This window comes from Arvicanthis niloticus, chromosome 23, assembly GCF_011762505.2.
Source record: "Arvicanthis niloticus isolate mArvNil1 chromosome 23, mArvNil1.pat.X, whole genome shotgun sequence".
Classification (NCBI taxonomy): Eukaryota; Metazoa; Chordata; class Mammalia; order Rodentia; family Muridae; genus Arvicanthis; species Arvicanthis niloticus.
This window is the reverse complement of record NC_133430.1, coordinates 40432544-40446458: the sequence shown is the minus strand read 5'-3', so window position 1 is coordinate 40446458 and position 13915 is coordinate 40432544. Positions and strand designations below refer to the sequence as shown.

The following is a 13915-nucleotide window of genomic DNA, read 5'->3' as shown; positions in this document are numbered from 1 at the left end:
CCTACACACAGCTATTTATTGGTTCTTTTGTGTACATAGGTGATATAACATGTACTGAGTTCTTGCCATGCACCAGGTGCTGGTCTAAACGTCTTTTATACATCATACTTTGGTCAGCCTTCTGAAAAGTCCTATACAGTAAGCACATTTACAGTATGAACTTTTATTGTTATTTCTTTTCTTTGATCCTTTTTTTTTTTTGTCTTCTGAGACAGGATCACTGCTGACTGCCTCACATTTACAGTGATCCTCTTGCCTCAGCCACTCAAGTTCTTAGATTACAGGTGTGCACTACCACATCTGTACATCACATCTGATGCTCCCAGCTGATAATTAAGTGAAGGATAAAAAGTAAAGTGAGGCCGAACATGCTCACACACTTTCTGGCACTGTAGGCACTTAGGTGTGGGAGGATCGCCACAGTTAAAGGCCTGCCTGAGTATGTTCAGTACCAACCTGGGCAACTGTGTGATACCCGATTTTATACCCTGTATGAAAAATGGAAAAATTAAAAGGGGCTGGGACTATAGCTAAATGACAAAAGACTCACCAAGAAATCACAAAGTCCTGGGTTCTAGTCCAGAAGGAGGTGGGGTGTATACACTTTAATCAAAAAGATTAGAATGGAAATGTGATTCTAAGGACTAACCACCCCTATGCTTCTCCCCTGCTAGCTACTGGAGTCTGAGCTTAAGCAAGGCCTACATACAACAATCTCTCTACAGCCCCAGCTGTCCTGAAACTCACTACATAGACCAGGATGGCCTCAAACGCACATACATCCACTGCCTCTACCTCCAGAGTACTGCGAAGGGCAATCGGTGCTCTTATCCACTGAGCCATCTCTCCAGCCCTATGGCTAAACTCTTAAAACACTTCCTAATAGTGTCTTTCAAATAGTAAAAGATATATTTTACTTTATTTTTATCAAATAGCAAAACTATACAACACATAGAAAATTTATAGTAAAAAAAAAGGAAATCATACACATGGTAAAAAAAAGTCATTTTTAAAATAGTAGCTAAACAGCAATGAAATACTATTTTATGATTACCTAATCCAAACTAGCAGCTGGTACTGATAAGCTTGTGATCAAATTAGAATACCCAGTGACAGTGTGAATGGATACAACTGTTTTGATCAGCAGTTTGCAACACCTTGGAAACAAAACACTCTTACAGGACTGCTATCTGTGAAGCATACTATCAGTCAGTCAGCATTTACAGCTTGGTGAAGACATGTATTTTACAAAGCATCTGAAAACGTCCATCCAAAAGCCAGATGTAGTGGTACACATCTGTAATTCCAGCACTTGGGATTGAGTTGGAGGTCAATCTGGTCTACATAGTGAATTCCATGACAGTCATGGGTACAGAGACCCTGTCTTAAAGGGGGGGGGGGGGCATTCAAATATAAAGTAATACTAGGCGTTTTATTTATATTCATTGAAATTAATCAGCATAATTTAAACAACCAGCTCACAACCATCTGTAATGGGATCTGATGCCCTCGTCTGGTGTGTCTGAAGACAGCTACAGTGTACTCACATACATAACATAAATAAATTTAAAGGAAAAAAGGAAGGAAGAGAGACAAGACAAGCAGGAAGGAAAAAAGAAAACAAAAGAAACCGCAGGGCTGTGGTGGCACACGCCTTTAATCCCAGCACTTGGGAGGCAGAAGCAGGCAGATCTCAGAGTTCAAAGGCAACCTGGTCTACATACAGAGTTCTGGGACAGTCAGGGTGTGTGAGTGCCTGTGTGTGTGTGTGTGTGTATATGTGTCTGAGAGAGAGAGAGAGAGAGAGAGAGAGAGAGAGAGAGAGAGAGAGAGAGAGACTGAGACTCAAAAAAATAAACCAAAACAAATAAAGACAACATCAATTTTGAAGTGTAATTAAAGTTAGAAGGCCAGAGAAACAGCTCAGTGAGTAAAAGTGCTTGCCAATGAACCTGGTAACCTTTGTTCCATCCCCTAGAACGCATTTGGTAGAAGGAGAAACAACTCCTTCATGTTGTCCCCTGACACACAAAATGAAATGTAAAAGAAAGAAAATTAAAAACCAGCCAGCATGTGAAGTATTCCCTTCTAGCTACTTGTCACATTAATAATTAATAACATCAAGTAAGTCAAGGAGGAATTTTATTCAATTAACAGTGTTTGTCAAGTACAGGTTTAAGCCCTTCAAATATTCACCACAAATAAGAGGTGCTTACTGCTATTCAGTTTCACAGCTGGGGAACATAAACAGAGCAGTTAAAATTAAACAGAAGAGAAGTGATGACTCGGGAGTAACCCAAGCCAGTTCACTAAAATCCTGTGTTTTTAACCACCAGCTCTGCTGTCATTCAAGAAATGGTAAACTCTTTTTTATTTTGTTTTCTTTTTTGTTTATTTTGAAACAGGATCTCAATAGCCTTAGCTAGCCCTGCACTCTACAGTTATCTTGCCTCTGCCTCTGAAGTCCTGAGATGAAAGGGATGTGCTACTATACCCAGCCATAAACTTTTTCTTGGAGATGTAGCTCATGAAAATCACTTGTTCAAGCATGTATGGGGCCTATGATTCCATCATCAGCACATCTGTAAAGACAGACAGCAGTAGGACAGGGATGTAGTGCATAGGTAGTGGGCTCATCTCATCTAGCCTGCAGAAGATGATCGCAGATACAGTCTTGAGCAACAAGAGAAAGTAAGCAAGAGAGAGTGGGGGGGGGAGGGAGAAAGAGAGGGAAAGAGACAGCGTGCTCACACTGAGGCAGAAGTAAAACAAATCTGAAGCCAACCAAGACTACAGAACGTTTGTCAGACAAACACCAAATAGAGACTGTAGCCATCATTATGTCAAAATCCACCCACTTAGTCCGTGAAGACAAGTGATTTTCCTCTTTCCCTTTACCTAGCATTTTAAATTCTAAAAACCTACAAAATTATTAAAATGTTAAGTATTAAATTACTTTTTCAAACTTATAGAAAGATGAACACCAGAGACTTCCAGAATATGTATGTAGTATTGCTCCCTTCCGCTTTAATTCTGTGCAGCATTTACCCGGAAGCATGGAAAGTGCTGTGATGTGTAACTTCAAGGAACATAAGGTTCACAATTACCCCCAGGCCAAGGCTGGCTGCAGTGTTCTAGCCAGAGGGGGGAAAGGAAAGGGGCTCTTGGATGAACACCATCTGCTCAGCAGAGCCTTCCTGCCCATGGTCCCTCCACTTCCCCCTCCTCCCTTTACTTCAGGGACTCATAACAGTGGATGTCTGTTACCCCAGCACTCCAGAGGCTGAGGCAAAAGGATAGTTTAAGGATAGCCTGGGCTACATAGTAAAACAATGTTTCAAGGAGAGACTAGGAACTTGAAGGAATAGCTGCCTGTAGAGCGTTGAGCATTCCCCTAGCGTACAAAGTCCAGCACCACACAAAATCTGACGGAGTTGATGAATGCCTGTAAACCCAGCAGGTCATCCCTGGCTACAAAGTGAGTTTAAAGTCAGAGGGGAAAAAAAAGCAAAAAGAGCCAGGTGACTTTGGCCCACACCTTGGCAGATCTAAATTAGAGGCCAGCCTGGAGATTCCAGAAAAACCAGGGCTACACAGAAAAACCATGTCTTGGAAAATGGGGGAGGGGAGAGGGAGTAAAGGAGAGAGAGAGAGAGAAATAGAGAGAGAGAGAGAGAGAGAGAGAGAGAGAGAGAGAGAGAGAAAAGGAGAGAGAGAAAAGAAGAGAGAGAGAGAGAGAGAGAGAGAGAAGAAGAAGAAGAAGAAGAAGAAGAAGAAGAAGAAGAAGAAGAAGAAGAAGAAGAAGAAGAAGAAGAAGAAGAAACGAGACAAGACAGGAATACACAATCCAACCAGCCTTCTTGATGACACAGGCCTGCATGAGACACTATGTCAAAAATGAATAAGTAGTTTAATATTAACATTCTCTTCTGTTTATTATGCCACATTGACAATAACATTGAATAAAGTTAATGAGAAAAACTGAAGAAACTAATCAAACCACCTGCTTGTCAGAGCCAAAAGAAACCCGGGACAAATGGCTGACTGGTGCCTATTAACATACCAAAGGGCATGCTGGCCTCTAGGTTCCCTCTACAAGGCTGGCTCACAATGCTGCCTGTTCTGCTGGGATTAAAGGTAAAAGACTGTGCCCAGCACAAGGAGAATTTAGGGGATTAAGAAACTAAGAACAAGTTATAAATATCTGGCTAGAAGGCGCACTGTTGTAGTAGACCGCCAGCATAACAGATCAATAGCTAGGCACACAGCCAGGTTAGTTATCCATAGCTATGTATGTCATAGACTTCTAGCCAATAGAATGAGAAAGAAAATAATCTAAGCCACTTCCAGGCCTGACCCACAGAAACTTCTCTCATATGTATGTCTCCCGGTCCTTTCCCCCTCCAAATCAAACCAAACAAACATAAATCTTTATGAAGTTTTTATATTATGACTGCCTAACTGGAACTGAGTTTTCATACACTTACTCCAGTGTATCTATACTAGTACTTAGCTAAGCGACTCACCTGTCTCCCCAAAACTATGAATTCTAGCAAGAGATAATGTCTTTGTGTGAAGATAGGGGACTCCTAAAGCTGTGTTTTGCTGAGACTCCAGTTCCCATAAAACCTACTATATATTCTCAGTAAAAACAACAGAACTCAGAAGTTTGAAGTGGTTGGGGTTTGTTATTGTTTTCTTGACACTGGGTCTCATGTAGCTCAGGCTGCCCTGAAACTCACTGTGTAGCTGAGACTAGACCTTGGATTCTGTCTACAACTTCTAGTTTCCCTCCTACCCTCAAACCCAGCCTTCTCCATGCAAGGCACTGTCGATCCCAAGTGATGTGGTTGTCTGAAAGGCTGGTCTCCTTATCATAAATTCCCATCACCTAAGGTCATGCTATGTAAGTGGGGGATACATACAAACCTATGACTACAGTAAACTGGGAAAGAGGCCAAGAAGAGCAAACTTTCTCAAGAACAGTAGTGTTATAATCTCATAAATATTTCAAAATGGCGTCAATCAAAACCATCATGGACTGCACGTCACATGAATTCTTAAGATGACACTTCTCTGAATGATTAATTCTAATTTTACAGAAGAGGATTATTCAGTTACCTCTGCTGCTCAAGAGGTGTTTGGGTCCTTCACAGCTGTTTGAAGGTCTACCTTACCAGTTACCTAACAGAAACTTTTTCTCTTAAAATCCCCACTACAGATTCAGCTGTAGCACAGGGTATTTCACCCTTTCGAATCTGCGGATGGCTGAGTAATGGCTCCCCAAAATACTTAAGTCCTACCTACTCCCTAGAGCACATCAGCATTCCTCATTATGACAAAAAGGCTTCACATCTGCATAATGAAAAAAAAAATTGGACTATCTGGAAAGGCTCTACATATCACAAGTTTCTTCAGAAGGAGGAAGTGGAGGCTTGGTTATGGAGGAGGAGGATGGTGACGGAAGCAGCCATTACTGACTACCGCAAGAGGAAGGAGCTACAAGTGAGTCCATATGTAATCCTAGCACCTGGAAGCCTAATACAGGAAGGTTACCATGCATTCAAGGCCGGCAGGGGGTAGAGCATGAAACCATCTTTAAGAGGAAAAAAGAGCCACAGCCTATAGTCACTAGAAAACACGGCTTCCTCCATGACCACCAGGAGGCTTCAGGAGGCCTTTGCTACCTTGACATTAATTAGCCCAGTAACAAATTTTAGACCCAAGTTGAAAGATAATACATCGTGCTGCCCGTTGTTACCTATGTGCATGTCTGTGTGTGCCTGTGTGCTGGTGCCTGCAGAGGCCAGGAGCAGCTCCACATCTTCGAGAGCTAAAATCAAAGGCCTTATGAGCTGACCACGGTGGATGCTGGAGACCAAACCGGGGTCCTCTGCAAGAGCAGGAAGCTTCTGGGTCTCTCTTTGTTGCCTTGGTTGTCCCAAACCCACTAGGTAGAAAAGGCTGGCTTGCAACTCAAGAGATCTGCCTGCCTCTGCCTCCAGCATGCTGGGATTAAAGCATATACCACCATACCCTGTATGGAAACCATTCTTAATCACTGAGCCATCTCTCCAGCTCTACATTTATTTTGCCGTAAGTCAATAAGTCTGTGGTAATTTGTTAGAGCAGCCATATGACACTAATAAACCTTTTCAAAAGTTTAGCAGTACTCAGCTATGGTGGCTTCTGCCTATAACCCTAGCATTTATGGAGCTGGGGCACTAGACTTGAGGCCAACCTAAGATAAATGGTGAATTCAGGACAGCCTGGGGTATTTGTGTGAGAGCCTGTCTCAAAATCAGGGCCAGTGGGAGTTCTCATCTGACGTCCTAAAGTTGATCCCCTGGACCTACAAGGGGGAAGTAGAGAACAGATTCCCATGTTGTAACTCTGGCCTCCACAGTTATAGTACCATGTCTGTCTGTCTGTCTGTCTGTCTCTCTCTCTCTCTCCTCTCTCTTACACACACACACACACACACAGACACACACACAAAGCTTAGCAGTGATCTGTATATATTCCAACTATACATTTGAGCCCTAGAACAGACTGGAGTACAGTGACACTGTGGGGTTTCCTTTTTTTTTTTCCTCCATTTGATTGTTTTTGTTTTAGAGAGACCACTGAAAATGTAGAAATGTAGGGTTTCTGTTTTCTTTCTTTCTTTCTTTCTTTCTTTCTTTTAGCATTAGAGAGGAAAATCAAAAAACAACAACAACAAAAAGCAATGTCTTAAGCTGGCTGTAGAACACTGGCCTTTAAGCCCAGTATGCAGGAGGCAGCGGCAGATGGATCTCGAGTTCAAGGCTAGCATGGCCAACAAAGTTCCAGGCCAGCCAAAGCTATGTAGGTTGAAACCCTGTCTCAAAAAACCAAAGATATAAAAAAACAAACAAACAAAAAAACCCAATGTCTTCAGTTCTATTTATAAATAATAGAAGGTGCAGATTCGGTTGATGTGAAAGCCTGTAATTCCAGCACTTGAGAGAACATCAAGTTCTCTAACTTCAAGGCCAGCCTAGCTCACAAAGTGAGTTCCAAGACCACCAGAGCTACCCTGACTCCAAAACCCAAAACCAAACAAACAAACAAAAAACCAAATCTGCAAGTTGCAGAAAACACAGTCATGATTTTAAACAAACGTTTAACTCCCAAACTACACTGACAGGAAGTGAAAGAAACCTCAACAGTCACGTGGGCTGACTTACTTCTGCTCTCTGTTCTATAAAATCTAAGGTAAAAATACAAGCCACTTCTGTTCTCTGGATAATACTGTCCTGATCCCAAGATAGGCCTGTAAGTGGTCCACACAGAGTTATCTCACACTTACACTGTTAACTAGCCTGCATGTTTTTGTGGTCCTTAAACAGTAGAAACAGGTATAGTTGATACCAATATCATAGACTTCAAGTCCACATCCTCACTGAATTATCCCAACCCTAAGAAGCAATCTGACACTCAACAACCTGAGCTTCACACAAGCAAAGTTAGGAACCAGACCTTTACACTGATGCCTTCCTACCAGTTCATCTTACATGGAAAATAATAACCAATTAACTGGTTTCCAGGTATAATGCTTAGGATTTTAAAATAAACTCAAATTATGAATGAAAATACTAGTTGTACCATCTTTTAATTTTACATTCGTGAAAGCTGAATTCCCTCAATTTAAGTTGTCAGAGTTCGCCTAGATAAGACATTTCACAAAAATGAGACGGTGACATCACTGCCTCTTGGGTGGCTTTTTGTTGTGAATTAGGGTTTTCTGTGTGAGAGAGACAAAGTCTTCCTACGAAGCACTGGCTAGCCTGAAACTCAAGAGATCTTCTTGCCTCTACCTCCCTCCCAGTCAGTACTGGGATTCCAGGTGTGCATCACCACACCCGGTCAACACCTAGCTCTGTGGATAGCTGTGTGGATTAGATGACACGACACGGAAGTCACTTAGCACAGTAGCCTGCATCACAGCACAAACTGTACGACTTGGCTCCGAGTACCAAGTGAAAAATCTGCTTTTTGACATAGAAAAAGGCCGGAGCCAGGAGATGGGTGTGGAACGAGTAAGAGGAAGGGTAGGCAAGAGCGAGCAGGGCCAGGAGGCATGGACCACACATCCTGACATACAGAGCCCACGCGGCCCCTTCGCATGCACATGCTCCCTTTCACACCACCCGCTCCCCTCCGCGCTCCCCGCCCAGGGCTCTCCACGCACATGCCACCCAGTGGCCGCCAGTCGAGAGAGCTGCCCGCCCTGGATAGTCGCCCAGCCCAGCCAGCCCAGCTCAGCCCAGCAGAAGTCAGGTACCTCAGCAGCAAAACCCACACTGGAGCTGGAGAAAAAGCACGCTCCGCTCACGGCCGACTGGAACTCCGCCCTCCGGTTCTGATTGGGTAAAATTATGGAGGAAACTGAAGTCGATTGGTCCATAGTACAGAGGCGGGCCATAACCAGCTGGCTCCAAGAAGCGCGCTTTCGCTTGCTTCCATCCGATTGGACAAGAGTAGACGATATGCGCATGCGTAACCCCGCCTACAGACTACGACGTACAACACCGCCCCCTAGGTCAGGTTAAAGGAAGTCTCCGTGACCCAGCTTCCTGGATGTGTGGCCAATAAAAGGCAAGAACGTCACAGGTTCCGCCTTTTCATGCGGTTGTGGCTTTGTAGCTTTTTCCTGCGCTGCTTTCGCTTCCTCAGACTGGGCTGTAAAGTTGTTAACGCGGACTAGGGGAGTGCGGGTGAGGTAGGATTTCGTGGATCTGAAAACCACACGAGATCACAAAGCCTAGCGATACACGCCAGTTTGAACGAGCACTACCCGGCCTTCCCTCCAGCATGGGTTGACAGATCAGTTACAAAATCTGGAGAGAGTGTTGCCTTGGCCCCAAGGAACTCTGGGATTTGTAGTCCATAATATGTCCTGTCTTCTTGTTGCTTTTAAATTTTAGTTTGATACAGGGCTAATGTTCCAACTGCAGTGGTGTCATGACATCTGACTCTACCAATAGGGGAATGAGCTCTGTCCTTAGGTATGAGGAAGCCCAGAATCTAGTTTAGGTGAACTCTATCGTCTTTCATGATAGATGAAGACCTGTGGTATAACATTTCATGAAGAACATGGTAGAACATTTCACAAAGAAGTGAGTTCTGTTCCAGTTTAAACAACTCAGAAAATATGTACTTGGTTAAGCGATAGTGCGAGCAAGCCAAATAGTCTCTGGGGCCTGGAAATATATTCAGCTGGGGTTCCTGGAACTAATGTGCTGTGTATGTCCACAGGAATCTGAGTCAGGGGAACTAAGGGATATCTTGGTACCGTTAAACAGGAATCCTTCCCCTGGAAGTCCCCCATGGTGATTTTAGGTTGGTCCCGCTTACAGCTATTAGAGTTGGAAGTAGAAAATAATGTTTGCTTGATTGTAATTCCTAAGTAATATGGGGCTTGTGCTCCAGGCATAGCCAGGAGTTCTGACCTACAGTGAGTTGAGAATGGTTAAGGAACTGATATACTCTTCTCCTGAACACTGAGGAGCTGTGTTCCACTACCCTCTGGACCTTATTCTTTGAAGTTACTAAAGGGAATTCCTGGGAAAATCGGAGTTGGGAGCTTGTAACCTGACTCCCCAGGTTTTATGGGTTTTCCAATAATAATCTTTGCCATGCCTTAATTAGTCTTTATATCACAAGTACGTAATGATGGTTCTTATTTTAGGACTATGAATGGATCAGTGTAACCCCAGGAAGCCTCAATTTTGCTATCCATCCAAGAACAATGGCTTGGGGAAAGAGACATCAACTGTGCAGCCGTAGTGCTGGATAGATTGGAGCCCCTTCTCTTTACTGGTGGACCCATAGCCCCAGGGTGTTGAGGTAATTATTTAAAAACGGCCACAGGTCAAGCCAGCCGCTGTGCCTAGCTCAGCTGCCATGTCCTGTGGCCAGAGGCCACATGCGCACCACAGCTAGAAACGGCCAGCCAGAAACACCAGCCCTGCCACCCATGAGACGCCAGTATGGGAGATGGCTCTGCCAATCTTCCACGCTGTCTCCGCAAGGCTGGGCATTGCCCAGACCATCCCGCCATCCATGCGGGCCCAGTAGGAAAATGAGACTCTAATGCTTAAATATTAATCAAATACTTTATATATTTAGTAATACTCAATAACAATATGCCCATACAAAGAGACTTGTTTCCCAATTAGCTAACCTAAATAAAAGTTGTTACTCATGACTGCTCTGCATACCTGCATGGCACTCCATCACTCCTACACCTCTGCTCTCCCTAGCTCCTCCTCTTCCTTTTCCTCTCCTCACTCCTCCTCTTCTTGTCCCTACTCCTCCCACCTTAGCTCCTCCTACACCAGGGATGTGCTTCTCCTCCCCAGAAGCACGTGAACCATACCCCAGTAGCCTCTGGTTGTAACATTTTACAGAAATCTACCTGGAACAAGGTAGTTTGGGTCTCAGTGGATAGATTGGCTAAGAGCTATGCCCTGGCTTATGGGGGCTTGGGGCCTTCCCAAAATGGGAGAAAAAGACAAAATAGGACAACCGTAATTACAGGGCCTTTGTCAGTCTTTAGGGGTTTGGAGAACCTGGTGACAACCCATTTGTCATTATTTTCTGTAGCCTCCTTCAGCTGGATATGGTGGATTCATGGGGTGACCTCATTGCTGTTCCAGCCCAGATCCTCTTTACCCACAGAAGGTCACCAGGCTGGAACTTGCAGACAGGCTCAGACAAGACAAAGATGCAACCTCTCCAAGGATCTGATGAGTCTTGCAGGGCCTGTAAGGACTTGAGGCAATGGTTAGTCATTTCTGACTTAGGAACTTGTTGATATGGGTGCATCTGGCCCTTAAGAGGGCTAAAGGTAGAAAGCTGGCCCAATTTGTGCCATTATCAAAGCCATATTTTTAAAGTTTTGTTTTTACCCTTTTTACCTGTCCTGAGCTTTGTGGCCTGTCTAATTAATGTGTAATGACTTTCACAGATTTGGGGATATTTTGGCTATGAAGGCCAGACCGTGTCAGACCCCAGAATATGGGCAAGCCAAACCTAGGGACCAACTCCTGGAGAAGCTTCTTGGTAATTGATGCAGTCTCTGTGCTAGTTGGGGTGGGACTCTACCCACCCCAAGAAGCTAGAAAGTTCTTGTATACCCAAAGGCAGATTTGATTTCAGTAAAGTCCAGTTCCCAGTCCTCTCTGGAGGTGTTCTTGGACCTGGACCCCACCCAGGGCTTTTCTTCCTCTTTGGGGGTTTGCCTGCACACAGATGACACCCCTGGAAGTCATGTCCTTGACTCCAGGTGGAGCCTATAGTATCCAGGCCTGAGGAGCTCAGCAGGTTTTCTGGCCCTAAGATTCGTGGCTCCATTACCAGCTGCCTTCAAAGAGATGTTGGAAGTATTGGCCGTCTGTCTGGCAACATCCTTCAAAGCTTATTAAGCTTATGATTTTTGTTTGGCACTCCCTCAGTTGGCCCAGTCAGTCTCCTCTGATGTATAGTCAGAGCATTGAAGCAAATTTAGTCATCATCAAAATCTGGAGGCCTTCTAGGCCTGCCTCCTAGGTGGCCAAGTCTCCTACTACCCTGTTACCCTGTAAACACAGGGAGAAAAGTCCCCTTTGGTGGCCATTGGCCATTGTCTTGGGTAGCCTGAGGGCTTCCAACAATGTCAGGACGTCCCCGTCCCTTTATTTTTGATTCCCTTGTTGGAGGTGAGGAGCCCTCTTTCTCAAGGCCCTATGTATGTGGACTGTGGAAAAGCCTTGCCTGTTATCTCAGTGTACATAGTGATGACCTTGTTTTTCCCCCAGTGGAGCACCTGAGTTAGTGCTAGGAGCTTGGTTTGTTGAGCTGGGCTCCCTTGGTTAAGAGATTACACCCAGATAGTCTTATCCTGGTTTACCATTGCAGCCCCAGTATACCTAATTTCATTCTGGATAAATCTGCTCCCATCAAGCTGGGTGGCAGTGGTGCATGCCTTTAATCCCAGCACTTGGGAGGCAGAGGCAAAAGGATCTCTGAGTTTGAAGCCAGCCTGCCCTATAGAGTCAGTTCCAGAACAGACAGGACTACACAGAGAAACCCTGTCTCAAAACAAACAAAACTGTTCCCATCAGTATACATTACCTCATCTGCCTCCTACAATGGAACAATGGCCAGGTCAGGCCCAACAGATTAAATCAGGTCCACTCTGCAGGGTCACCTGGTAACAGGCTAGGAGACTTGAGGGCTCATGTTATACAGAACCAGATATGGGGGTTGGTTCAGGAGCAGTATTGGGTAGTGGTTACTTGGCTGTCTGACATCCATGTTTCTGGAGTGCCTCATAGGAGGGCCTCAGCCGAATATGGAGCAGTCAGAAATAGTTCCTTCCCCAGAGTAAGCCTATCAGCCTCCTTCACTAGAAGACCAGCGTCAGCAGTGACTACTTGGATACAAGTGGCCAGTGGCAGCTTCCAAGGCCCAGGGATTGAATTGCTTCCCTGGGCCTCATCCACAGATAGGCCATTGATCAAAGGGAATCCTGGGGCCCTAAAACATCTCAGGTTGTGAGTCCCCTTAGAAGTCACTTAAATATTGCCTTCTTCCCTGCTCCAAAGGGCTCTGAGAAACCCTCCTCCCCAGTGTCGTGAGGTCTGGTCTTTGAGAATTTTGGGGGAACCTCCAAAAATGGTGTGTGTGTGGGGGGGTATCCACCAGAGAAGACTACTTGGACATGGGTTTGAGCCAGTAGAAAGTTCTTAGCTGGCTTGTTACTACACTAGGTGTTCTAGATCCTGAGCCTTTTCCAGGGTGAGCTTTTAAGCACAAAACTATATCCTAGGTTGTCACACCTCAGTAAGGACAGCCAGAACTATGGGCTTTGATGGATTAAGTCTGTGTTTTCCTTTAGGCAGGTAGTGCTATCTATACATTGAGTATTATGGTCTAAATGGTTCTCACATTGTGGTATCAGTTGTGCTAAGGTCTGGGGCCTGTTACACAGTGATCTGTATCTGGAGGTTTGTGGCATCACCACCATACCTCTTACATCTTCAGATGTGACTGTTGTCACAACCTTAGCCCCTCTGGGGTTTATTTTGGTTTTTGGTTTTATGGGTGTCTTCTTCTTGTCCCATTCATTTATCATATCCAAAAATCCTTAAAATAGAAAGATTGTGTGTGTGTGTGTGTGTGTGTGTGTGTGTGTGTGTGTGTGTGTGTGTATAGAGGCCAGCCTGTAATCCCAACTGTTACTGGGAAGATTGATTTGGCAGGATGTAAAGTTCAGGGTTGCTAGAGAGCTCAGTTCCAGGCTGTGAGGGTAACTTAGTGACTGACCCTGTCTCACTGTAAAATAAACAAAGGGACGAGAATATAGGTCAGTAATGGAAGAATCTCAATTACTATGTTAAAAATTATAAATTATAAATATTTTTCCTTTACAACAAAACTTTGGTTTTCATTTTAGTTCTCATTTGAGAGTATTAGAACAGTGCCCTAAATTAGCAATTCTGTATAGTAGGGTGCACTGAGTAGCTGCGTAAGTCACAGGGACAGACACTGAAACAGAATTGGCCGCTGTGTTGACAGGAATGGCTGGAGTTAAAAATGTCGGGTATAGACATGTGATCTTGGCAATGAAAGGGTAACAAAGGAAAATTGTCAGTTTTTCTTGAGACTAGTATGGGATACATAGTTTTAGGCTATCCGGGGTCACAGAGTGAGACCATGTCTCAAAATAACAAAAGTGAAACTCCAAATAAAATCATATAATTGAAAATAAAATGTCAAGCTTTATCATGTCAAGAGGAGCACATGTACATAATTAATGGTGGTAACATGAATACCACTGTTAACCTTTTAAAGACAGACAGTTTAGGGCAGTTTCCCTGCCTTTAATGAACTATGAACATCTGTG

The 13915-nt window shown here is 44.3% G+C and overlaps 1 protein-coding gene across 1 annotated transcript in view; it reads right to left on the bottom strand.

Moving 5' to 3' along the window:
- Positions 1–8708, bottom strand: part of Wdr89 (WD repeat domain 89) — a 37759-nt gene extending 29051 nt beyond the window's left edge. The window contains exon 1 of the mRNA XM_076921995.1: positions 8309–8708. Coding sequence (XP_076778110.1) covers positions 8309–8521 — 213 coding nt within the window. The 5' untranslated portion in view covers positions 8522–8708. The remainder of the gene's footprint in view (positions 1–8308) is intronic.
- Between the last annotated feature and the right edge of the window lie 5207 nt (positions 8709–13915).